General features: G+C 52.0%; 6 protein-coding genes across 6 annotated transcripts; 4 read left to right on the top strand and 2 right to left on the bottom strand.

Moving 5' to 3' along the window:
- Positions 1-674: 674 nt before the first annotated feature.
- Positions 675-2,246, bottom strand: CDV56_109155 (uncharacterized protein; the record flags this gene model as incomplete). Its single annotated transcript, XM_026762774.1, has 5 exons — positions 675-1,139; positions 1,189-1,276; positions 1,418-1,677; positions 1,753-1,874; positions 1,940-2,246. The coding sequence occupies 5 exons, from the start codon at positions 2,244-2,246 to the stop codon at positions 675-677; spliced, it is 1,242 nt and encodes a 413-aa protein (XP_026617456.1).
- Positions 2,247-4,726: 2,480 nt separating this feature from the next.
- Positions 4,727-9,062, top strand: CDV56_109077 (putative membrane-tethered transcription factor (SPT23); the record flags this gene model as incomplete). The annotated part of the gene is made up of 3 exons (XM_026762696.1): positions 4,727-5,443; positions 5,496-8,870; positions 8,931-9,062. 3 exons carry the CDS (start codon positions 4,727-4,729, stop codon positions 9,060-9,062), a joined length of 4,224 nt encoding a protein of 1,407 aa, XP_026617455.1.
- A 626-nt stretch (positions 9,063-9,688) lies between these two features.
- Positions 9,689-14,219, top strand: CDV56_109005 (putative TMEM1 family protein; the record flags this gene model as incomplete). Its single annotated transcript, XM_026762624.1, has 4 exons — positions 9,689-9,728; positions 9,822-12,382; positions 12,439-13,518; positions 13,575-14,219. 4 exons carry the CDS (start codon positions 9,689-9,691, stop codon positions 14,217-14,219), a joined length of 4,326 nt encoding a protein of 1,441 aa, XP_026617454.1.
- Positions 14,220-17,055: 2,836 nt separating this feature from the next.
- FAH12 (oleate delta-12 desaturase odeA) lies at positions 17,056-18,526 on the top strand (the record flags this gene model as incomplete). The annotated part of the gene is made up of 2 exons (XM_026762564.1): positions 17,056-18,055; positions 18,117-18,526. 2 exons carry the CDS (start codon positions 17,056-17,058, stop codon positions 18,524-18,526), a joined length of 1,410 nt encoding a protein of 469 aa, XP_026617453.1.
- A 683-nt stretch (positions 18,527-19,209) lies between these two features.
- Positions 19,210-22,132, bottom strand: CDV56_108896 (putative DNA repair protein (Rad57); the record flags this gene model as incomplete). The annotated part of the gene is made up of 3 exons (XM_026762515.1): positions 19,210-20,503; positions 20,561-21,040; positions 21,183-22,132. 3 exons carry the CDS (start codon positions 22,130-22,132, stop codon positions 19,210-19,212), a joined length of 2,724 nt encoding a protein of 907 aa, XP_026617452.1.
- A 331-nt stretch (positions 22,133-22,463) lies between these two features.
- CDV56_108872 (aromatic alcohol reductase) lies at positions 22,464-23,522 on the top strand (the record flags this gene model as incomplete). Its single annotated transcript, XM_026762491.1, has 3 exons — positions 22,464-22,698; positions 22,761-23,124; positions 23,177-23,522. 3 exons carry the CDS (start codon positions 22,464-22,466, stop codon positions 23,520-23,522), a joined length of 945 nt encoding a protein of 314 aa, XP_026617451.1.
- Between the last annotated feature and the right edge of the window lie 1,641 nt (positions 23,523-25,163).

Genomic DNA, 25,163 nt, shown 5'->3' with positions numbered 1-25,163 from the left:
CGATGCACACACCATTCGAAGGTGAGACACCTCCTTGGCTGGAAATGAGGTCTTACTTGTTCAGGGTGCACCGGTGCTGTGGGATCTGAAACGCCCGAAGGCTTCGGGTTGCCGCTGGCCCGCTCTGCCTTCTCCTGGATCAACTGCACTGGTCAGAACGGCTTAATTTAGGGCATTGGATATCTAACCGAGTCTGTGCCATTCTGATTTTCAGCGTCTGAGCTCTCGCTCTGTTCCGAGGTTCTCATTGATTTGTCGCCTAACAGGCAGCGCCTCTTTTAAAAAGTGGAGCTATCTTGTAGCACAAGGGATACTGTTTGCATCTTCTTCGTCGAAGCAAGTGGGGAAAGGCAGATGCTTTTCGTCGCTCAAATGGCAACCACTTGGGAGGTTTTGCCCACCGCGTGACAGGTCTTGACGACAGTTCCTCCAAGAATTCGTAGAGAAAGGAACAAGAAATGCATCCATCACAATTCTCGTCATACTGGTGCAAGGAAAGGGAAATTTGTCTAAAATTATCCCTATGGCCCAGGAGTGTGCAGCATTTTCATTGCTTAGAATGGGTTACACAGGGAAAGGAAGAGCATTCGCGAAGGCAATACCAATTGACCCGCGGTTGCATAATAGGGATTGAATCACCGTATGCATGAGAATGAACTTGCTGCAACTATGTCTCAGAATTCAAGAATCGACCAGATAGAGACCACCACAGCCTCCACACCATGAAGGACACCGAGTCGTTGATCCATCCGATAATCGATTAATCCCACAACCGCTAGACAGGCCAATATCTTGAGAAGACGAACTGAGTTCTTGGCCACAAATCCTCTTGTAGCAACGCGCCTCTCGTCCTCCAAAGACCAACCTCTCTGGATTCCAGGACTGTTTCGGACGGACACATATTTGACCCGGTCTGCTGAATACGGTGGCAGCAAGAGCGACGCAAACTTGAAATATAAAAGCAGTGGCCTTGCAATGACCCGGGAGTGAGTAATAGCTTTAAACCCGTGCTCGCCATGGTAGTATTGTCCGGAGTCCCCAACACCGCCGAACGGGGCTGCCGGGACGGTGGCATGGGTGATGACTCCGTTCACCGTGACGCCACCGGATATGGTGGAGAAAATGACTAGGGCGATTAGCTTGAAACACAGCGATGATTCGAGGATATTGCAGGGTATATGGACCTACCATGATCGACTTCCTCCTAGATGGCCAGGGGTTGAGGTAGACTATAACGCGGACGGTCGGCATCAGCGATTTCAGGTTCTTGATCAGTCTACTAACCTGTTAATTGAGTCGATGGCTTCTTAGGTATTTGAGGTCAGATTGGGACAGATGCTCCCAAACAACTCCTCGGACAGCAGCGAATCTGGCGATTGTTAGTCAAGTTGAAGAGCAAAAAAGTGGACTCAAGAACTTGCCAGTCATCTTGACATTGGTCAAGGCAGACGGTGCAATCCGGTTCTGCGACGCATCGAGTTCTCCTCCGTATTCAATCTTTCCCTGACTCTTCTCGAGAATCTCCTTGAGCCGATCGAAATTCTTTTGGTTGACGACGTGCATCATGCCATCAGAGCCACCCTTCTCATTGAACTCATTGAAGTGGAAGGTCATCCGCTCGACGAGCTTCTTCTGCACGGAGGGATGCGCAAAAACGTGGTTGGCCGAGAGGCAAATCTGACCCGAATTGAGACACTTAACCCATCTGCCCATATTTTCCGCAGCGTTCTTGGTATCCGCGGTTTAGGTGACAATTTCCCGACGCTGTCCTCCTAATTCCAGCACTGTCGGCGTGAGATGCTTCGCGGCTGCTCTGACAACATGACGGGCCACATTGACAGATCCAGTAAAGAAGATGTTATCGAACTTGCGCTCTATCAAGGTAGTCGTTTCCACCGGACCTCCCGTAGCGACTCAAATAGCACCTGGATCCATATACTTGGGATCAGATCAACCAGGAGATCCTGTGAGGCTTGTGTCATTTCCGACGGCTTCAGGATGGCCGCAAATCCGGCAGTAATGGCGGCAACCAAGGGCAGCAGCAGCAGCGAGACGGGGAAGTTCCAAGGCACGATGATGAGAGCGAAACCAAACGGCTCTGGACGGACAACAGGCCAGAGCATGGCCCTCTTGGACAACCCAGAATCTGGCACCTGATCGGCAGTCCAGGAGTCGATATGTTTGAGATGCTGGACGATGTCCGTCTGAATGGCCACGACCTCAGTGAATGGACGTCTCAAATGCATGTCGGTGGAAATCTTTATTCAAAGCCTGGGTGATATGATTCTTATTATCCTCCACAAGCCACCAAAGCTGCTTGATCTGCCATTTTCTCCAAGCTAGCTCCATGGTGCGGTCGGACCGGAAGGTCGCTTGCAGAGTGTTGTAGGCCTCTTCGACCTCTGCTTCTGAGGTGTAGGGCGCCATACTGGTAGGGAGTACCACGATTTGAGAAATGTGTTCTTCTACACACGAGAAGGGCCGTCTATTTAGATTTCAAGCGCATGCATAGCTGACTAGAGCCCACATGTGCCTGTGCCGAGATCGTTGGAACTATCAGAAAAGAGGGGTCGATGGACCAAATCCACAGCGTCATCTGGATGCCGCCAAGTGACCTCGAAACTATATTGATCGGACAAATGAGTTGTGAAAACCTGATGCTTGTGCTTTTCTATGCACCTGGTTTTAAGAGTTATACTCCGTACGCACGACCATACTGTAACGGGACGTCTTTGGACGGATCCGCCTCGGTTATGACCTATTGGAGACGGAGCAGGTTGACCATCGAGATGTTTGCCGCGGGCCTCGTCCCGCTGGATCACCACACGCTGTCCAATTGAAGGTCATGATTAATGATATGCCTTCGGATGAACCAATGTTTCCGAAATATGGAGTACCTAGTGCCCTCAGTAGCATTTTCATGTCAAGCCATGAACCTTAGACTACATACGCATAATCGACTTGAATGCGGATCCTAGACTCGATTGGAAAAAATTCAAAAATGGCTTTCTGACGAAGGGCAAGTGAGTAGATAATAACACGCTCATCCATGGGGCATGGAGTTCCCAGTTCGCAAGGTGAAAGTTGGGTGGTTGGGAGTGACAAGGACCTATGAGATATATACTCCGTACGTTGGACTGGAATCCAAGCTTCCTATATCCCATTCGCTATATAGAAGTCATGTTTCATCGAGTCGTTGACGCCAAAGGCACATGGCTCCCATAGTGCCGATGAATACAAGTGACCGAACATAAGCAGGCCAAACACCCCTGCCGCTGTGTGCTTATCGATTCGAGAGGCTTTCAGTGGCGAGGAAATCCACACAGAGCCGCCTTATCTCAGCAGTAGCAATGAGAACACACTGGACGATGGCAACTCACATGCCTGTTACTACCTAGTAAGTGCAACACAGTTGCGTTGATGTTGATACTCGATATTGGTCTGGATGGCCATGGTATCAGGCAGGCAAAGCATGCCGATGAGACTGGAGGGTCGTACAATACCTTACGGGTCCTACATCACTCGGCAAGGAACAACGATAACTTGATAAGATCTCTAGCACCGCGGGTATCTAGACACGTTTGTGGCATGGTATTTCCTTAAAGCGATTCCCATGGGGTTTTCTGGTTGGTCCCAGAGACTAGATAGAGCATTGCGAGCTGCGACAATACTGATGCGATTGTTGTACCTTAGTCTATCTATGCTCTGTATCTACGCCTCAGCCAGAACGCACGGTTGCTAGAGGCGACTACCTCAACTAGGAGGGATGCGTGATATGCATCCGGTGTCAAGCCGCTCATCGACCCCCGGCTGTCGAGGCATGCGTCCAACAAGGAACCACATGAGGAGAAGGCACAAGATACGAGGAAGAAGAGTAACGAAGGCTTTAGAATGAGATCATCCCTATGAAACCCCAAAGTCTGAAGCCATAGATAGATCGTGCTCAAAAGTCATAGTGAGAAAAACAAAGTCCGAGCCAAGGCCGACCATCCAAAATAGGATTAGCGTAGCCATGGGGTATCTCACCGCGGAATCGGAGTCACTCATGGTTGCCTGAGTTTTATGGCTGGCAGATTTTTGCCTATTGCGTCCTCAATAATAATACGGAAAGGAGCCAGATAGACCCGACGACTAGGCTACAGGCTCAACCAACCCCCTTTCCTCTGCTGGCTGTCAACCAGCTCCTTATCATCATCTACCTAATCTACTTGGGGGTTTCCTTCAGCGTTGTTTCTCAGTCGGAGTCTCAGTAGGCTGTCTTTCTCTAGTCAACCGTGAGAATTCTTTATCAACCATCTCCTCTCTCCAAACTCCTGTCGTCCCCCCGAGACGGTCGCCGCTCCGGTTTTTCCCTCCCCTTTCCACACCCTCAACAAAAACCGATCGGCTGCTATTGCCGCGCCTCAATCCTTAACTCTTCGGCGGTCACGATCAACGTCTTTTCGATCTGAGAAGGGCAACCTAGTGGTTATTTGTACAATAACGAATTTATCGCTCCTTCTTGATCATCATCCTGCGATTCGTTTCGATGGATCGGAGACAACACCGTTAGGAAGTTCGATTGCGCCGCGTGAGACGACTTTTGCGGTCGGATCTTACAGCCCTCGTGCCATCCCTTGAACATCGGTCTTCGAGTCTTACATCTTGATATCGGGAGCACGCTGCGAGGATTTGGGCGTCTTCAACAGTGGCCCCTTGGCTTTCCGCTCCGTAATCCTGAAACTCAATGATGGGACCTGTGGAGGCTGCCTCATCGCCCGTATTTCCCTCCCTGGATCCCATTGTCGTCGATGATGAGATGGAAAATCCCTATCAAGATACCGATTTAAGCTTTCTCGAATCTGCGAGACTGCAGATGAACGAGGTCGCCGGTCAGGATTTCGACGATCTCTTTGCCCGTTCCCACTCCTCCCGCACAGTCACCGACTCGGAGTCTGTGTGTTTGTCGCCCTCAGAACTCTCCATAAAGCGACACTTCCAAGAACAGGATGCGCTGAGGCAACCCAAAATCGTTGCTTCAGACTCGCCTGCCGAATCTCTGGATAACTCAAGTCCCAGTTCTTCGTCCGATTCTCCGCGGAATCACGTTCGAAACACCTCCGTGGCCTCGTCCGCTTCCGTTATTCGTAGCGATCACGCCAACATAATGCCATTTGGCTACGCAACTGAAGATTGGATCAACTCGGAGCTCGCTTCAATGAAGGAGGAAACATCGATGTTTGGCTTTGACCCTTCCTTGCCGGCCATGGAGGGTGTTTTCACCGTCGAAACCGACCTCGAATCCAGTAACAAGGCGATGGACGCTGCTTTCGATTTTGAAAGCGCAGCCAGTAGCCCCAGTCCCCTGAAGACTGACTCGGCCTCTCAGCCAAAGATCCAGAAGCGACTGAAGTCGCAAATACGGAGCACGTCTCGTTCCACCTCGAGGCAATCAGCTTCTCCGGTATGCACTCAGACCCTCATTCTTTCTCGTCCCTTTACTGATTATCTCGCAGCAATTTCGCCATTCGGCCTCTCCCTTCACAGTGGGCAAAATGCCCGGTCAAAGTAGGTCGTCATCAGGCCAATGGCCGGGACAATCACCGTCGTCGCTTTTGGAGGAAAGTTTTGGCGGCATCAACATGAACGCCGGATCTCCACTGAACGGAAACTTCAATTTTGCGGCGAATGGGTTTCCTTTCGGCATCAACTTTGCACAGTCTCCCCCTCAAAACAATATGAAAGCGGAAACGACTCAGCTTCATGTCCTCACCGTTCATCCCACCTCGCTAAAATCCCGCGTAGAAACTCAAATTCCCATCAGGCTGACTCTCTATCCAATGCCCTCGGGCGTCAAGAAATTACGACTGCCGACCCACACCATCTCGAAGCCGAAATTCCTTGCTCCTCCATCTGCTGATCGTTCGGCTGATACCTTGCAACTGCATACGAGTCTTGTTTGCACTAGCGCGATGCAGGATCAGACGAAACTGAAGAAGGCATTTGCAAGAGCAAGGGGCGAGACGCGGTACCGCACCTCAAGCTCTAGCCCGAACGCCACGGAAGAGTTGCCAGAAGATGACAAGCCCTTGGACGGCGGAGAGGTGAAAATCTGCGCTGGATGCATACAGCGTGAACGGAAGCGTGCCTTCAGAAAGAAGCAGAGAAAGCCCGAGGAGGACGAGTTGTTTCAAAAGGACGAGGAGAAGCGAGTCATCGTCTTCAACACCAACGAGACCAAAGATTGGACCGAGCCCTCCAAGAACGCCATGCCAGGCTATATTGATGCACCTGCGCCAATCATTCCCGCTGGAGCAATGCAAGTCGAGCTTCCAATGCGAATTGCATGCTATTGCAGGCACCAGAACGAAAAGCTCGGTTTCCAGGTCATTTTCACTGTCAAAGACCATATGGATAATGTCATTGCCCAGGCAATCACAAACTCCATCATGATCACGGATGATCACAAGACGCACGCTCCCCCGGCCCCTCCTGCCCCGGGCCCTTCCCCATCTCTCCCTGACGGGACACAGCTGCCTGGAGTGGGGGTCTTTGCGTCAGGTCCTCCCGTCGAAACTGCGAAGTCGTCAACACCGTCCCAGCAGGCCTTCCAATCATCCTCAACAACGGATCTGCAGGGTCTTCAGCAACGGTTCAACTCGCAGTATCAAATGCCAACAGGCTCCTTCGCTGTCGCCGCTCAGAACGGCCAGAACGCCGCCACCGCAAGCTCGCAAACATCTCGCAGTCTTTCACGGCAGACTTCGCCGAACGACTTCTCAGGACCCATGTCCAAGCGACGGAAACACAGCAATTCCGGTCGTCTTCCGTCCGAATTGACCATGACGAAGCTTGAGAACGGGCAGTCATCTGCGGGTGGATCCAATTCAGGAGTCTTAGGAAACGACGCCCCTTTCGCTGCGGCGCGTGGTTTTGCGTCCCCGGCGGAGAGGCCGTTTGTGACGTCGTCCGCTATGTCGGGTCAATTCGCCAACGGCCCACCAACGCCCAATAGCGGAGACACCAATCCTTTCTTCAATCCCAGCGCGACCCAAACCAGCTTGGATACATTCATTCAGCAGCAGTTGATGTCGGCGCCAAACTCGGCTCAGCCTAGTCGCCCTGGAACGCCTGGCAACTCAGCCCGTCACGGTTTCCAAGATCAGTCCCTCAACCTCTCATTAGGCTCAAGCACCTCCACGCCCGCTTGGCCGCCTCTCTCAAATGCTGGTAACCGGTTGCCCTCTGTTATTCACAAGGTCGTCCCGGCAGAAGGTTCCATCACCGGAGGCACGGAAGTGACGCTGTTGGGAAGTGGTTTCTACCCTGGTATGGAGGTCGTCTTTGGTGATACCCTAGCCACAACAACGACATTCTGGGGCGATAAGTGCCTAAATTGCCTGACTCCGCCTGCCCTCCAGCCTGGCATGGTGGCTGTGGTGTTCAAGCATGAGCATCCAACATTTGGCCAAATGCAGCCGACTCAACCTCTGATGCCCAAGCAGCAGCAATTCTTCCGGTATGTTGATGACAGAGAGCTCCAGATGTATCGCCTTGCCCTTGGCATTCTGGGACAGAAGCTTGGCAATCAGGCAGATGCGTTCCAGACTGCTCAACAGATCATGGGTAGCGACCCCAAGGCTGTTTTCAACCTTCAGAAAGACTTCTCCGCCGGTTCTGGCGGCCATCAGCGGCAGGTCCCTGGCCTAGAGTCTCAGGGTAAACTGAGCGATTTGGACTCGAAGATGTTGACCTATCTCGAATTCATCGACCTTGATGACAACCCACGGCCGCCGAAGTATAACTCGCGCTGTGCAACCGGGCAAACTCTGCTCCATTTTGCCTCGTCCTTAGGCTTGACTCGTTTCGTTGCCGGACTGCTCGCCCGAGGGGCGAACCCGGATGTGCAGGACAATACCGGAAACACGCCCATGCACCTGGCCGCGTTACATGGCCATGCGCATATCGTCAACAGGCTGCGTTTGGCTGGTGCGAACGTCAACGCTCGCAGCATCAGGGGATTCACTCCCGCCGATCTGGCGACCACGCTTCCCGCCCACCAGGCTGCACTGATTCCTGCTCGGCACAACCGCTCCCGCAGCGTTGGGTCGGTAACCTCGTTGCGACGCAGGCACAGCAGTTCCACATCCCTTCATTCGCTCTGGGAGTCGTCCTCTGTATCAGGATCGCTCGAACCTGCGGTCTACGACTCCGATGATGATGAGGATGACTCAGAGGACCAAGTGGACTTTACTATATCTCGACGGTCGAGCGTTCACCAAGACGTGCCTGGTCCGCTTCCCTCACCTGAGCAGGCAACGGCGGCCCAAGAGCCACGGCCGTTCTCCCCTCCAGCAGCTCTGGTGGCTTGGCGGAACCAGCTTCAGGCTCAAATAAATCAATTCCAGCAGAGCGTCGCGAATGCCTTCCCGAATCTTCCTGCTCTGCCGCCAATGCCTGCTTTGCCCGGTTACCAGGCTCATCCGATGATGCGCCGCATTACAAATCTTGTTCCTCATCGACCAACAACATCCTGGTCTTCGAAGGACGGCTGGTGGGACCTCTTGACGGGCAATTCCGCTCCCAGTGCGACTGAGCCGCCTTCTTATGAGGAGCTGTACCCAGGCCAAGATCGCCCGGACGAGGAAGAGGCATCGCAAGTGAAGAAGGCAACCTTGCTAAGGGCCGCAGCCGAGGCGGCCCTGGATCAGCATTTCGAATCACAGGCCAGCACTTCTGTGGCGGAATCTGGCAACCAGGAGAACGATGACATCAAAGACATCCGGATTGGCTCCAAATTGATTTCTCGCGAACAACAGAAGCATCTCAGAGAGCAGCAAGCTCGCAGGATGAAGGGTCTGGGTAGCGATCGGAATCTCTACTTCATTTGGGTGGGTATCCTCGATAATCCCCTTGCTACATTTATTTACGCCGTTACTAACTTGTCTTAGCTTCCTCTTCTGGTTCTAGTTATCTGCGCATGGATGCGAAGTTACGTCCCAGGCATCTGGCAAGGTGCGTCAGACATCTATGGATTTGTGAAGACGCGCTATATGCGGGGCGCGCTGGACGTTGGCTCTTAGACCTTTGCGTTTTCTCTCCTTTGTTTCCTATAATCTTCCTCGAATCCCTTTGAGCCAGGGCGTTATTTGTGAGCGGGCGACAATATGGGCATGTCTTGCCTTTTTTTCTTCTTTTGCCGATACTTTTGCATAATGACGGGACATGACAACTTCTCCTTTGCCTTATTCTTACTCTCTGTATTTCCCTGGGATGTTAATTTGAGCCCAATATAGATGTACAAATGTACTTTTGCGTTGTGAACTTCAAGTCTTATGGTATAGGACGAAAACCGATCTACATGTGCTCAGTGTCTTCAACGCATTATCTAGGTACATATAGTTACAGCCGACGCCGATAGAACGCTACTTAGTGGTCTCTCTTCTCTGTCAAGTGTCAAGCGCAGTTGGGTCATCTGGAATGCGAGGGCTATAGAGGATGTTCTCCGTATAAACAATGCCAAGAGATGTACTGCGGAGAGGCTCGACCGCCTTTCGGCCAAAGGAACAGACACCTGGATTGTTGTCTCTTGAAAGAGTATACACCTGCGCTAAGGCATCTCTCTTGCCGCTCATTGTTGAAATTGGTCCTCTAGAGCGGAATGCCAGTAAGGACCCCTGTGTCACGTCCCGAATAGCGCTCGGGAAATATGGAGACTTCATCACAGGCAGGCTCGAGCAGTGTCACTGGTATGTCGGGACGAGGAACCCTCCGCCGGAGTTGAGGAGAAACAACGATCCCACGCACTTTGACTGACCATGTTACATTTTGATATCCTACAGTCGAGTATACCGACCCCTCGGGCCTATTTCCGCTCGTTCGCCCCGTCATCGAAGATAAGCTCCCGCTCAAGAACCTCCACTGGAAATCACCCACCCGCCCCGTCCGATCCATCGAGTCACTCCGCATCGGCTTCGTTCCAGCCCAGCATGAGACAGACGAGCGCAAGCCCTCGAGCGATACCTCCACAAGTGCAGCGGTGCCTCACCGACGCCATCAGATCCCAGGTCTGCGCCAAACACCGTATCTGAAGATCTACCTCCTCCGCTGCGACGACAACGACACCTACAAAGCGACCGCTCGCAAGGCCCTGCGGGACTGGATCAAGGCCCACGCGTCGACGCCGCAGGCCAGCGCCTCGGCAGCAAGCAATCAGGAGAAGCACGATGCGTTCGAGTGGTTGATCGTGCACGTGGTGCAAGACGGCGACGGCGCGGAGAAGGCCGCGCCGGCGTCGAAATGGGGCCGGAGCACCACGACCGTCCTCGAGAAGATCAAGGCGGATTTTAATGCGTCGTCCAAGTCGGCTGTTGACCGGGTGGCGCAGTTGCGTTTGCCCCGGCCGGGGAGCACGCAGCGGCCGGCTGAGTTGGCGGATCAGGTGGAGGACTTTGTGGAGAAGATGAAGAATGCCATTCTGGCGTCTTTTGATCTCCGGGTGGCGCAGTACGAGGAGGATATCAAGGAGAAGGATTTGCAGCGGAGTCTGCCCGGTTGGAATTTCTGCACGTTCTTTATACTCAAGGAGGGGCTGGCGAGGGGCTTCGAGAATGTGGGGTTGTTCGAGGATGCGCTGGTCGGGTACGATGAGCTCTCGGTGGGTTTGGATACGGCGATCCATGAGCAGCTCCAGGGCACGGGTGATCAGCATGGAAGTGCTTTCTTGACTTTCAGCAAGGACTGGCAGGAGAAGGCCAAGGCCGCTTTGAAGGAGGCGGGCTCGGCGCCCTTGGATGTAGGCGACGACGAGAAGTCGGTTGCGGTTGGAGCAATTGACCCCAAGGACTTTCCGTTCGATTCAAATCGAAAGCCTTACCGGGAGATGATTCTTGCCAGCGATATCTCGATATTCGACTTCCGCACATATGTGTTTTCTCGGCAGCTGACCTTGCTCCTGAGAGCCGCCAGAGCGCCGTCCTTGGTTGCGACAGAGACCGAAGCAAGCCAGAAAGCGAAGAAGGATAAGAAAACCGAGGATTTGATGCTTCTATCTGAGCTTTGTGATAGAGCCGCCGAATTTATTACCCTCGCCGCACGTACGCTGAGATTTGACCTCGAATCTGGCCTGATCGACGTGGATCATCCGTCCAAGACGGAGCTCATAAACAACCTGGTATCATCCTGGGCCTATGCTGCAGCAAGCCAGGTCTTGACTCAGACATACACATCGAATCTTACATTGCCCGAATCTTCCCTTCGTGCTATGAGCAAAACTGTGGCGGCCACCAGCACCCCTGAACCTAAGCCTGAGGTTCCTAGACGCTCTAGCTCATTGATATCACCAGCCACAACTCGCCCTGGCCGTTCTAACAGCCACGGCATTCCGTCCTCAGACACTCTTGCCAAGGCCTCGCGCGCAGACCACGAATCACAGAAGCCTACACCTACCTTTATCCCAAAGACCGGTTCCGAGCAATTAGCGAGTGGAAGAGGGGAACTTCTTTCGCTGGCACGGCGCCTTTTGGAAGAAATCACTGGCAGACGTGGTTGGAAGGAGAAGTGGAAGGATCTTGGACTGCTCTTCGACGACCAAGGTCAAGGCGAGGATGAGATGACCGAAGTTTCCTTGGATGGCGAGACGGAAGAGAAGCCGAAAGGAAAGTCTCCGGTTTCAAATCCTCTTTTTGGAATCGAACTTCCTGAGCTGAGGACTGCTCTGCGATCGAGAGAGGCTTTCCGCTCTCATTACGAGGAGCTTACGGACTTGGTGTATCGGCACTATGTCATGGCGAACCGCACATATTCAGCCCAGACGGCTCTCGCCGACATGGCTCTCCTACGTTATCGACAGAACGATTACAACGCGGCTGCCTCATATTTCCACCAAATCATCCCTTTCTATGGCAACAAGCATTGGATTTTACTGGAAGGAATCATGCTCGAAATGTATGCGAGATGTCTCGAAGAGCTGAAACGAAGCGAGGAGTACGTACGAATGATGCTGCGGCTTCTTGCCAAATTTGCCGTGCACACGCACTCGGGCTTGACTGCGCGGGAGAAGACGCTCGACGCTTCTTCCATCTTTACCGAACAGAGCTCGGTTTCCCACTACGTGGAGAAACTCTTCGACGCCTCTGGCATGCTTCAAAAGGAGGTCTCGGCGCCTTTCACCGACTTCTTTGCAGACTTGGACGTGAAACCGATCATCATTCATTACGGTGAGAAGGATGGGTTTCGGATGCAACTCAGCCTGCGGTTTCTACTAGGAAAACAAATCGAGATTGATTCGATGAAGGTGCGGCTTGTCAGTGCGAGCGGGCCTCATAGCAATGAGCACTGGATAGAGGCTGCGACCAAGGCGATTATCAAGTCGTCGCCCACAAAGATTCTCGTTGACTCTACGGTAAGTTTTTCTTTTTGACCCCTCGAACCTTCTTACACTCGCTAAACTCATGGAAGGCTACCTTGCAAGGAAAATACTTTGTGGACCGCCTGGAAGTGCGAGCTGGCAACATCCTGTTCACACTAGCCGGCGGAAAGCATCCAGCTCTTCCTGTAGGCTTTAGGGAGGTGCTCGACGCCGAAGAGGTCGATAGTCGGCCCTATATCTACTGCTTCCCACGACCTGAGGGATTGCAGGCCAAGATCACGTCACCGCATCTAGTCAATTTGGAGGAAACGCGGACGCTCGAGCTGGAGCTCTACAGCGGGTGGAATAACATCAAGAGTGGCACGATCCGCGTACGACCTGCCACTGCTGGTCTTCGACTGAGGGTAGCAGAGGCAGAGGTGGTGGAAGGAAGAACAACCATCTCCACGAATAGCGAGTCTGGAAACATTGAGATTACGCAATTGGAATCACAGTCCATACTGCGGCTTCGGATCCCTTATACGGTCGAAGAGGTTCATCCGATGCTGTCCGCAAGGGCAGAGGTTTCCTACGAGACGGAGAGCGGCCGCTTTTCTTACTCTTCTGTTCATAACATTGTTTCCGCTCTGCCGATCAGCGTCAATGTGCAAGACGTCTTTAAGGACGAAGTTCTCTTTTCTCGATTTACGGTCAGCCCAGCGATGATGATCCCCCTTCGAATTCTAAAATGCAGCATCCCCAGCTCCGACGTCTACGAGGTTCAGTCGAACGTGAAGGACTCGGTCGCGATGGACGTATTCCCAAAACAGCCAGCGTCCTTGTTGTACCGAATTCAGCAGCGAAAGGATAGTGTCGCTTCACCAGGTTCAAGACGGTCCCTCCGCCTCAGTGTCGAGTTCACTTGTGTGGATGACGAGTGCCTGGACGCGGTCGAAACGAGATTCAAGAGCAGCATTGCCGAAAGCGATTTCCGCCAGTATACCACATTGCTCACATCTCATATCGTGCAGGCATTTCGCACACAGCTGTCAACTGCAGACATGGAAGTGATCGGGCTCATCCGCGAGCTGGGGACGCTGTCATATGAGAATGTTGGATGGGAAGGGCTGCTCAGTGCACTCAAGGAGCCAGCAGACGATTTGCGAGCCTGGCTCATGACATGGCACCAGGTGAGTGCACTTTTATCCCAGACGAATCGAAGTATGTTCGACTAACATTCAGCCAGAACAATCCCATCATTTCCCTACCCAAGCAGCCAACGATTCTCAGTCGCCGGATCGTGATCCCTGTCGACATTCCCGAGATCCAAGTACTGCACACCGCAGAGTTGCGACTCAAGAACCTCGCAGATCAGCCGAGACACGCGGCGGTCGGTCAAATGATTGCGGCCGAACTTGTTCTACGTCATACACGGCGATGGAGCTCGCCTGAGACCCGCGAGAACGCGGGAGGTACCCTGGAGTTTTCCTACGAGATTCACGCGAACCCGGAATTGTGGCTCATTGGAGGACGCAGACGGGGAAACTTTGTCGCATCCGAGAACGAAACACAAACGTTTGCCGTCATGCTGCTCCCCCAAAAAGCGGGCCATCTCCTCCTTCCGGGGCTGGAGATCAAAAGTTACGTCCCCGCGGCGCCACCCTCTCCGGCGACGACGACGAGCCAACCAGGAAACCCAGCGGCGGGTGGTGCGCCATTCCTACAGCGACGACAGATCCCGTGCGAGATCGACTACCGTAATCATGGGGAGACGGTGTTGGTGCTCCCTGATCTGCGGCAGACGACGGTCAGTCTCAGCCCGGCGGGGGGAGGGGGGAATGGCGGCGCGTGGTTGATAAATTCAGAGCGTCGAAATGAGGTACATGCATAATGATGATGATGTTGTAGCTGTGTAACCTAGCAATCTGAGCATGGAGGAATCAATATCACAGTGACAGTGTAGGTAGACAAATGGCTGTTCACCCTGTTGAATATCCATACTCCATAGTCGGGGCAAATTTGCAAAGGACGAAAAATACACACAAGCCCTACAGTGATCTGGTGACTAAGCACCCGCGTTGTTTTTGCTTTTAGTATTTTTTTTATTTTTATTTTTTTTTAACCTCTTCACAAGAAATTAGTTTTTGACTTTGACAAGTCAGCCAGACCCACCGGACCTTCCCATCCTCAACAAATTGGCTCTGCCCCAACAGTTTACTTCTACTCCGTACTTCCTCCGGACGAGACTGGAATCAGAAATCACCCCCGAGATCTCTGATGATCATGTAATTTGTTCTATCTTTTTCAGAGAAATCTCTCTATTGCATAGTCATAGTGATATTCAATGTCCGCATTGAGACTGTCGATTAATGACAACTGAGGGCTGTGTCATGTCATCTCTTGCTGAACTGTTGAACTTTCAAGTAATCAACAGGATCTGAGTGTGGTTCACTTCCATAGTACTCCGTCCAGACGGAGTAAGGTCCGAATCACATGCATGGTCACAATCATGAATCAGAAATCCTACAAAAGTTGAAAGCAGAATATAAACCCGACTCCTCCAAGATAGACTGCTTATTCAAAGTGTTGGCAACTGTAGAGCACTAGCAGGACCCTAGAAGCTAGCCGCGCCTTAGTGGGATCGCAATCAAACCTTGAATGGGCCAGGCTGGTTGTTATTGGTGAGACTGAGGATGATCTGGCTTTTGTTCATTACCTTAGGTAAGCCAGCACTTGCATCGAGCAAGCTCACTATGGAGGATACTACATTGGGTTTTTCGACAGGAATTCTAGGCAAGGGGGTTCATTCCCAGTCAGATGAGGGTGATGGTGAGATTCACATGCTATGGAGATGTGAGTGATGTTGTTGATTTTTTGGTGTCTGGAGTCGGTATCAAACTGGAGATGTTCTAGAAGTCTAGAAGGTAAATGGGGAACTGATATGGACATGCCCCGAATCATCTCCGGCCCCACGGTCTATGTCGCTTGTAGGCTTGTAATAATGTCAAGTGTCAACGCAAACACAGGCAAAGCTGAAGACAGTCAAAATAACTACCCTGTGCTGTACCTAGGAGAATTGCATATGATACCTCGGAGCAGATCTCTCTTTCTTCCTGAGTTGGCGAAGGACAGTAGACTACTGTAAGTCTGTAAGGCAGTGATAGGGATCCCTGTATGCCAAGACTGTTGAGAAGCCAATTCCTACCTATGGCCGGCAGTGGATCATCAATCTCTAATATGATTGGGTCGCAAAAGGCGGTGAGACGCCTCCCCAGCACATGTACCTGGTACGGAACGCCAGTATTTTTCACTTTGCCCCCCATGTCTGCCACATGGTAATCTTTTGAATCCACTTGCATTTAGCCGTGGCTGAACATCACCTACAGGAAATAAGGAGTAGAAAGATAGAGATAGACTGAATCTACCAAGTCAAATCATAAGACTCAAGCTCGAGGTGGCCTGACTCGGAATGCTTCTCGAACGCCGATAGATAATGCCTCAAGGTTGACTAGTGAGAAGGTCCATCATCCTGTCATCTGTCGATGATTCTAGGTATCATCTGAAAATTGAGATTGAGACAAGTGGCGCATTCCAATCCCACCTGAGGCTGCAGAACTTGCATATTCATATGCAAACTGCAGTTCAAGAGAGAGCTGAACTCTATGCAGCTACATACTACTCACCAAATCATACTCTGTAGACTGTATTACTCATGGCAAACGCTGCCTCGGGAGAACCAAAGGGCGGGGTTAAAGTGGTTGGATGTTCTGTTTGAAATCAACTCTCAAAGAAGCAAAAGAAATTATGGGCCATCCGGCGATCTGCACAGGACTAGACTTGGAAGACTGATTGGCCGAATGCTGATGAATGCCTCTGGCTTTGGTGGCTACATCTCAAATCCCAGAGACGCCGTCTGCGGCGAATTTCCAGAGCACTAAAGAAAAGAAAATTTGCAATGAAAAATAAAAATCTGCGCACACCCAAGACAGGGGTTACCCGTGCTCAAAGTGGTTCTTGGCCAATCATGCTTCAAGGATATGGTCAAAATTACCGTGGAAGTCGGTGCCCCAATTGAGAATTACCCTCCGATACCAGCCAAACCATGGATGGGCCTCCATGGAATGCCTACCTACAATCTCAGTAAGTATCCCAAAATTCATCAGATCGTCAAATCATCGGGGAGACGGGGATGGGCTGTTCTCGTCCCTTGTCCTTGGTTTTTGCCTTCTGAAATCTCGGTCCGTTTGTTTTTTTTTTTTTTTTTTTCAGCATTTCATCCCCTGTGATCTTCTTTATTGCCCCCTCCTCTGTTCCTCCTCTGTCGCTGGACTGCTCTCTTAACCGCCATTCTCCCTCCTCATCTTTTTGTTGACCTTCTCTCGCTTTAGCCAAAGGATTGCAGAGGAATTCAACACCAGGTCATTCACATCCTCTGACCTTGTCAGCCTTCCATCACAGAAGCCAGGAAGCTTCGAGTTTGTGTAACCCTTCACTGGAGCAGATTCACTGGGTGAGTGGAAGCTTGAACTTGTCCCCACACATAGAAAACTTCCCTGTCAAGCCGACGAGGGAGGTTCTCTCGGTCTTTCGAGACTTGTCTTGAGGTCTTCCTCTATTCTCACACCCCATTGACTGGATATTTTGGCACCGATCATACGCGGCTTTCTCGCATGGACTGACACAATTGACAGCATTCATTTCTCGCACCGACAAACAGTCCTGTCAAAATGTCCTCGACAGCTCTTCCCAAGCGCGTTGCGCTGCATCGCAACCCAACCACGGAGTCCTCCGTCCCCAGCTCCGTCTCTCCCTCTCCTTTCGACAGTCCTCGCCAGTCCCCTTCGTCGACATCGCTCTCCTCGATGGCTTCGGATGCAGAGAACACCAGCAGCAAGATGATCGACACCTATGGTAACGAGTTCAAGATTCCCGATTACACCATCAAGCAGATTCGGGATGCCATCCCTGCTCACTGCTACCAACGCTCGGCTGTCACGAGTTTGTACTATGTCTTCCAAGACATGGCCATCCTCGCGACTGTCTTCTATGTCTTCCACAACTATGTGACCCCCGAGACCGTGCCCTCCATGCCTCTGCGCGTCGTCCTGTGGACTATCTACACCGTCATCCAGGGTCTGGTCGGTACTGGCGTTTGGGTTCTGGCACACGAGTGCGGTCACCAAGCTTTCTCCCCCTCCAAGGTCCTGAACGACACTGTTGGATGGATCTGCCACTCCCTTCTGCTCGTCCCTTACTTCTCCTGGAAGATCTCCCACGGCAAGCACCACAAGGCCACCGGTAACCTCGCCCGTGATATGGTCTTCGTGCCCAAGACCAGGGAAGAATATGCCTCCCGCATCGGCCGTGCCGCTCATGAGCTCAGCGAATTGATGGAGGAGACTCCCATCCTGACCGCGACCAACCTCATTCTCCAGCAGTTGTTCGGATGGCCCATGTACCTCTTGACCAACGTCACCGGCCACAACAACCACGAGCGCCAGCCCGAGGGGCGTGGTAAGGGCAAGCGGAACGGCTACTTCGGTGGAGTCAACCACTTCGACCCCTCTAGCCCTCTGTATGAGGCCAAGGATGCCAAGCTGATCGCCCTGAGCGATCTCGGTCTCTTCCTTGTGGGAAGCCTCCTCTACTACATCGGATCAACTTATGGCTGGCTCAACCTCCTGGTCTGGTACGGCATTCCTTACCTCTGGGTAAACCACTGGCTCGGTAAGTTCCTCTTGCCCACCTTTCGCAGCATGGAACGGGTTTTGCTGACTTGCAAATGTAGTTGCCATCACTTTCCTCCAGCACACCGACCCCTCCCTACCCCACTACCGGCCCGAGGCCTGGGACTTCACCCGTGGAGCCGCTGCTACCATTGACCGTGACTTTGGCTTCGTCGGTCGCCACATCTTCCACGGCATCATTGAGACCCACGTCCTTCACCACTATGTCAGCACCATCCCCTTCTACCACGCCGATGAGGCCAGCGAGGCCATCCAGAAGGTCATGGGAGAGCATTACCGCACCGAGGCTCACACCGGCTGGACTGGTTTCTTCAAGGCCCTCTGGACTAGCGCTCGCACCTGCCAGTGGGTTGAGCCCACCGAGGGCGCCAAGGGCGAGAGCCAGCACGTCCTTTTCTACCGCAACATCAACGGCATCGGTGTCCCTCCTGCCAAGATTCCTGCCAAATAGAGTCTCTGTTCGTCAATACATAGAATCTCATTCTTCTTTCTTCCATTTTCTTCTCTCTCTTTTCTTTTCTTGAGTCTCTCGCTCCGTGGTGCTCTCGCAGGATCGAATCTGACCACGACACGGGGCACTCGTCATATCATAGAGCGAATGTGAGTTGTCTGAATGAAAGGCGTATCTGGGAGGGGGCAAAAAGATCTTTATTCATCGATGTTGGCTCCTGCCCTCAATCGTTCTTAATCGGGGAGTCCTGTTTGGTTGCCATCTGCTCTAGACCATCTTAACCCTTTTTCATAGCATATATTCTGCTTTTCAGCGAAGAACTGATGTCTTTTTTTCCGTGTTCGAGGTTCGTCCCTTTAGACTATAAACGAATTCAGTCAATCCAGAAAGCGATCACAAGCTTCATCTCTTAGGACAATGGACATGGTTAGGAACCGTGAAGCTGAAAAAGCAAGGAATCCAAATGCGGGGACGCAGAATAGCTTCCGCCGCCCGCCGAATCCTGCATTAGTGGAGATAAGATACAGCGATAGAGTCAAGTTCTTTATGATTGTAAACTATGATACATTGCACATGAAGTATTATCTACAGTAGTTCAGAGTTCAAACATATTCCAAGATGATCTAGGGTAATATTTGTAGTCTATTACCAGCGATGTTGTTAACTGATTCTTGAAATATCGTCTACTCTTGCACTTCCACACTCTTCAATCCTCCCTTCCAGATGGTATATTCAACCTCATCTTGGAGGAAAACGGCGGGGTCCCCGTCCTTGTCGACGGTAGTTGTTACCGTCCCGGCGGTCCAAGGCGCAAAGACCAGTTTCATGGTTCTTCGGAGCGTGCGTGGGGGAATTGTATCTGGTGCTGTTGGTGGGATATCTGAGTGGATTTCCGGGACGTGGTGATCGATTCGGTGCTCCTTACCGTCTGACGCCGGTTTGGTTCCACCATGTGGTTGTGAAGCTGGAGACAGATGGTCTGTGCTCTTTGGCTCGAAAGCAGGATCAAGCGTGGTCGGGATCTCCTCCTTCTTTAGGGCAATCCTGCACGCTATCTGGGATGACCAGACAAAGCCCAGTGCGGGCGTCTTGTGCGTGGGCTGTCGGGAGAGGTAGTATGGTGAAGGCGTCGCGGCAGCCTGCGGCGTATCGCCCCACCCGGTGAAGAATCGTTGCTGGTGCACCAGGCTCAGCAGCTCGTTGCGCACGGGGTTGCCGATCACGTACGAGCCGTCGAAATCTTGCTGGTTCTGCTGCTGGTCGTCGTCCGCGACGAATGGCGAGGAGGGGAGGGCTGGGGATGGGGAAGGCGGAGCGATCGTGATGTGAGGAGACAGCTCGGCATTGCCGGACTCCGGAGGCCTAGATCGGGCAGCGGGAAGTGGTGAAGCGACGGCTAAGTCGCGGTGTCCTGGCGTCGTCGGCTGTGGTTGTGGCTGTGTCGAAACCGGCGAGGACGAGACAACAGTATTTCCGTATGCGGCGGCGCGCAGCAATGCTGGATTACTCTCGAGAGGATCGAAGCGGTCCGAGACTTGATTTGCGACAACAATCGCGATATTCTTTGCGACGGCTAGGTTGCGCAGCAGCTGGCCAAGTCTTGCCAGTTCCCCAGACCGGGTAGACAGGCCCAGGACGTTGTGAGATGTATGTTCTGCTCTGTAATTGGAAGTTATCGAGTCGATGACTACGAGGCCGACATCGTAGCGGGTAATCGCAACGGGCAACTGGTAGTTGAGGATATGATCTTGGGTTTCCAGATCCATCGCATTGATGGAGAGAATGTTCTCCAGTGTCGGGGCGCGGTCTTTCGGGAGGGTCGAGAGGTAAGGATGATACTCGAGCAGCTGCGACAGCCGCAATGTAGCCAACGGGGCCTCTGTCGAGATGTAGATTGCGCCTTTCCCTAGACCTCGAGGCTCTGGAAGTTGCACCGCTAGAAGGAGGCTGAGGAGAAATTGCGTCTTGCCGCTCCCACTACATCCTCACACGGTCAGAAATGGCAAACAACACGTATACCATCCGGTAAGTCACCTTTCTCCGGTCACCTCGGTCAAATAGCCAGTCGGCAGACCACCATTGAGCAGCTCATCCAACACGGGGTCCAGAGTGCTGATCGCACTCCATCGCGATAAGTCTAGCTTGGTCGATGGACCAAGGATGAGAGGCTTTTCGATGTCAATGCTGGAGCTCGGCTCAACAGCATCATCTTCCTCACAAGCCTCTTTGAATCCAATGTCCTTGTGCAACGCCTGGACAACTTGAGTGGTTAGTCGGCGAAGGTCCGCGGGGGGGACGTGAGCGCGTTTCGCGATCTCGAGATTATCGAGGGTGATGAGATCGGCGGTGGTTATTTTGTTCCTCTCGAGGGGGGGTATGATATGAGCATATGGTCGTGTTTGAAAGCCGGGTAGGATCGATAACAGATCCATATGCGTGACTGAGGAAAGAGAGCAGAAGATCAACAACGCGCGTTGGGAGGGGAGCGGGTGATGAGCGATTACGGATGTCGCACTGACAAGCGGGCGACCAATCAGATTCCACGGATTCACCTCTGTAGGTATACCACTGCATGACAACACCTGAGGAGTGCAGTATTCCGTCAAGTTTCTATCTATCTCTGCTGTGGTGCTAGATGCTATTCCTTGATCCTCACAGTTTACTACGAGGTAATGAGCCGTCTATGTTTGTCGAGCCACCTTCAAGAGCAGATGCAGGACCATCAACCTTGTACAATAGATCCTGCTCCCTCCAAAACTGTTCAATGCTCGTCCAGTATTTCTTCTCATCCTCTAGCATCAGCGCACAATGCGGGCTGTTCCGAAAAATCACCCCATTAGCTTGGTATCCCTGCTCTCGAGCCGTCTCCATGTGCGACAGCACATCGCGCCAGTCGACAGTGGTATCCGCTCGCGAGCACATGTACAGCCTTCGGACCTGGCGTCCCAGCACCGCCTCGTCATTTAGTTGATGCCGCAGGTCATTGACAGAGCTCATAAGCCCCATGTTCTGGATGCTGGTGATCGTCCCCACGGTCGTGTACAACACAGCCCTGCCGACAAGCTGGACCAATTTACCACCCCGAGGAAGAGAGAGAACGGCAGCATTGTATGATCGGCGGAAATCGGTCTCCCCAGGACAGCAATCGAAGATGACGCCTCTTAGGGGGAGATGATGCAACGCATCTGGACCGCTATTTTCCTTCATGGAGAGCGCCAACTGAATGGCTGTGTTGCATCCTCCGTGGGAAAAGGCATGTAGCAGAGCATCGTTCTTGCATCCAGTTGTATCTTCGGCTTTCTGAGAGAAAATGTGACAGATGGCTTCACGAGCTGGTTTCAATCGCGCACGCAGCATGCTAAAAGGACGGATGGTGATATCCGGTAATGTGGTGGTAATGAGAAGGATGGATGATTCTGGAAAAATGGCTCGATATCGCGCCACGTATTTGTTGATGCGTCGAGGACTCGCTCCTCCAAGCCAAGTACATAGGATGATGAGTGAAGGGTCGGAATTGGCCCCATTGCTGTTGTAGGCAGAACCCTCGTAGAGATAGACATCCTGCCCGATCTTCTTCGGGGGCTCGCACTCCTTCACGTCCGTCATCTTTGGAGCAGCTGTTGGTTGGAACACTCGTCGAGCGACCAGCGCCAATATATATCAGGAGTGAAACGACTTGACGCAGATGGACATATGCTATGGTGATTGAGACACATTCGTATAATGACTTCTGAATTCATCTGATCAGGATCATATCGCTGTGGGGGCAAGCTGACGCACCCCCGCAGGCAAAGACCTTCTCTGGAGTAAACAGCCACTATCCCCGCACTAGAGATACTGCTTAGAAATCCAACCATTGTATTCCTCAAACACCAATTATTTTGCTTGTGCTCTCAATTCCCTGTATATACCTAGAAAAACTTGTCATATACTCAAAATGCCCGGTCAACTGCGCAAAATCCTAGTTCTGGGGGCGACTGGCGTTATAGGCCGATACATCATCAAAGCTCTTGCGACTGCTGCTCCAACTTCTTTCGACCGCGTCGCCATCTTCACCTCCCAGAACACAATCAACACAAAGAAAGAACAGATCCAATGGCTCAAAGACCATGGAGTCGAGATCATCGTTGGAGACCTGAACGATGAAGCGCGCGTTCGCGAAGCTTACCAAGGTACACTGCTCTCCCCTACACCAACCGCACACTTGCGTCTCACACTCACAACATATTCCCAGGATTTGACACAGTCGTAAGCTGTCTAGGCCGGAACATGATCGCCGCTCAGATCAATCTCATCCGAGTCGCCGAGTCCTGCCCGAACATCATTCGATTCTTCCCGTCCGAGTATGGCACCGACATCGAGTACGGGCCGGAGTCGGCGCACGAGAAGCCGCACCAGCTCAAGCTGCAGGTGCGAAAATTTATCCGAGAGGAGGTGAAGAGACTCGAGCACACCTACCTTGTTACGGGCCCGTACGCGGACCTCTACCTGGAGAATACAAGCAAATGCCCCCGCGCAGGGACGTTCGATGTCGCGAACAAGAAAGCCGTTCTACTTGGTGATGGCAATGGTCGGATCAGCCTTACGACTATGAGCGAGTGCGTCACTGTTGCACTTATTCCTGACGAAAGCCAAGCTAATGATTCCCAGTGTCGGCAAACTCCTCGTAGCAGCGATCATCAACCACGGGGCCTCCCGCAACCAAGCGCTCAAGGTTAACTCGTTTACCACAACGCCAAACGAGATCCTAGGCGAGTTTGAGCGGCAGACTCAGGCCAAGTGGGAGCAGGAGTATACTCCGCTGCCGGAGCTGAAGCAGCTGGAGCAGGAGCTTTGGGAGGCGAATAATCCGCTGGCGGTTGTGGCTACCTTGCGCAGGATCTGGACGGAGGGTGGGACTCTTTACGAGACGAGAGACAATGGCAAAATTCATGCGCCGGATATGGATACTTTGGAAATAGCGGTAGCGGCTGCCATTGAAGCTCAGAACGCTTGAGAAGTATATCCCACACAGGGAGAGAATAGATGTACAAGTGCGCACGGTCAATCCATCTAGTGTCTCGGGTCGATTCGACCGTTGGCCCGTTTGCCATACGCAAAGCCTGATCTAAAAATAAGCATGGACCGGCACATTCAAATGGCCAGGCGAATGTCATTGTTGTAGACAGTGAACCCTGTTGAAAGAGATCGGGAACTTAAAGGAATGGATATGTCTTGACACTTAGTTAGATACGAAGTGAACAGAATCTCAACGGCCGTCGGACCCGAGATATCTATATCCCGAAAATGACTAGAGTAAAACAGTCTAGTAGGCTCTAGGCGAGCGTGTCTAAGGCGAGTTAGCGAGTAGGGTGAGGATATCCGTAGATGGGATTGAGATTACGGTACGCAACATATGAAACGACGAAATCACCTCTCCAAAAAGGGGAACCTCATCAATCATCCTGCCAGTCAAAAGACGGTGAAAGCCGACATAAATCTAGCTCTAATCGTGCTACTTCTCCGGATACGAGGCCCTTGCGATGCACACTGGATAGGTCACATTTCCCGACTCGAAATCGTGGCTTCGTGTTACATATCCAAACTCTAGAAGCGAGTACTCACTATTCAGTCGATAGACACAGCCATGCCCTGGATGCAAACGGTGCACTAAGTAGGGGTCAATGTGTCATTGTCATTGATGAATTGACCTACGCATGGTTGTGCCCTCACTGCTCATCTTGGTACGATCGATCTACAACGGGCGCTGAGGAATCGACAGCTGATACTGTTCTGCTAGCTGAGAAGAGCAACAATCATGCAGGTGCCATCCAACTCTTCTAAGTCAGTTGACGGCGAAATGCCTTGAGACATGCGAAGTGCTTCTTACTATGGGGATGGCTATGATCACCTCGGAGACATTGACCACCGAGTAGTAGCTAGAGTATGGAGTTGGAATCTAGGGGCTCGAGGTGTACAGCGCCCGCATCTGAGACCAACTCTTTTTAGGCTTTTGGTGAAGCCGTTCTGACTTCTGAGTTTTGAGCATCATGCAGCTTTTAACGGTCGGACTGCATGGTCTCCTTGGCTCATGACATTTCGGTATCGTATGAATCGTAATCGGCTTGACCGGGAGACAATGAGGGCCCGTCAGATCCGTCTTGTCTTCATGACATATCTCATGGGCTAGCCAGATTGCTAACAATATCCGTACAGCAGTTGATACTCGATAAGCAAGAAAGGGATGAGCTTCATGCAGCATGAACGGCACTACTGCATTTGGGAGCATAATTTTAATCTGTCATTTGAAATATGGACTTCTGGATGATGAATAGTGCTGCACAATCTCCCTAATCAGGCAAACTAAGACGAGTGGTATGTCCATTATTCCGAACAGATTCCACAGCGATTGACTCGCGAGATAAACTTAACTTTCTGCTCCTAGTCCACTCCATCAAAGCAGCCAAAGACACGAATTGCTTTGAAAAGGGGGGTAAAAAATTGTCAAATTGTGGAATGCTGGAATGCAAAATCTCATCTTCAAAGTCATCATGGATAGATCCGACAGTCTGGGTATTGGTTGGCGACATGCTTCAGAGGTATGCATCCAGGACGATCGCTCTCAAGATTAATGCGAGGGGTGCCTGAGATATGCGGG

Source organism: Aspergillus thermomutatus (genome assembly GCF_002237265.1).
Source record: "Aspergillus thermomutatus strain HMR AF 39 chromosome Unknown NODE_23, whole genome shotgun sequence".
In the NCBI taxonomy this organism is placed as follows: domain Eukaryota; kingdom Fungi; phylum Ascomycota; class Eurotiomycetes; order Eurotiales; family Aspergillaceae; genus Aspergillus; species Aspergillus thermomutatus.
Note: the sequence above shows the minus strand (reverse complement) of the source record. Positions and strands in the feature narration are given on the sequence as shown.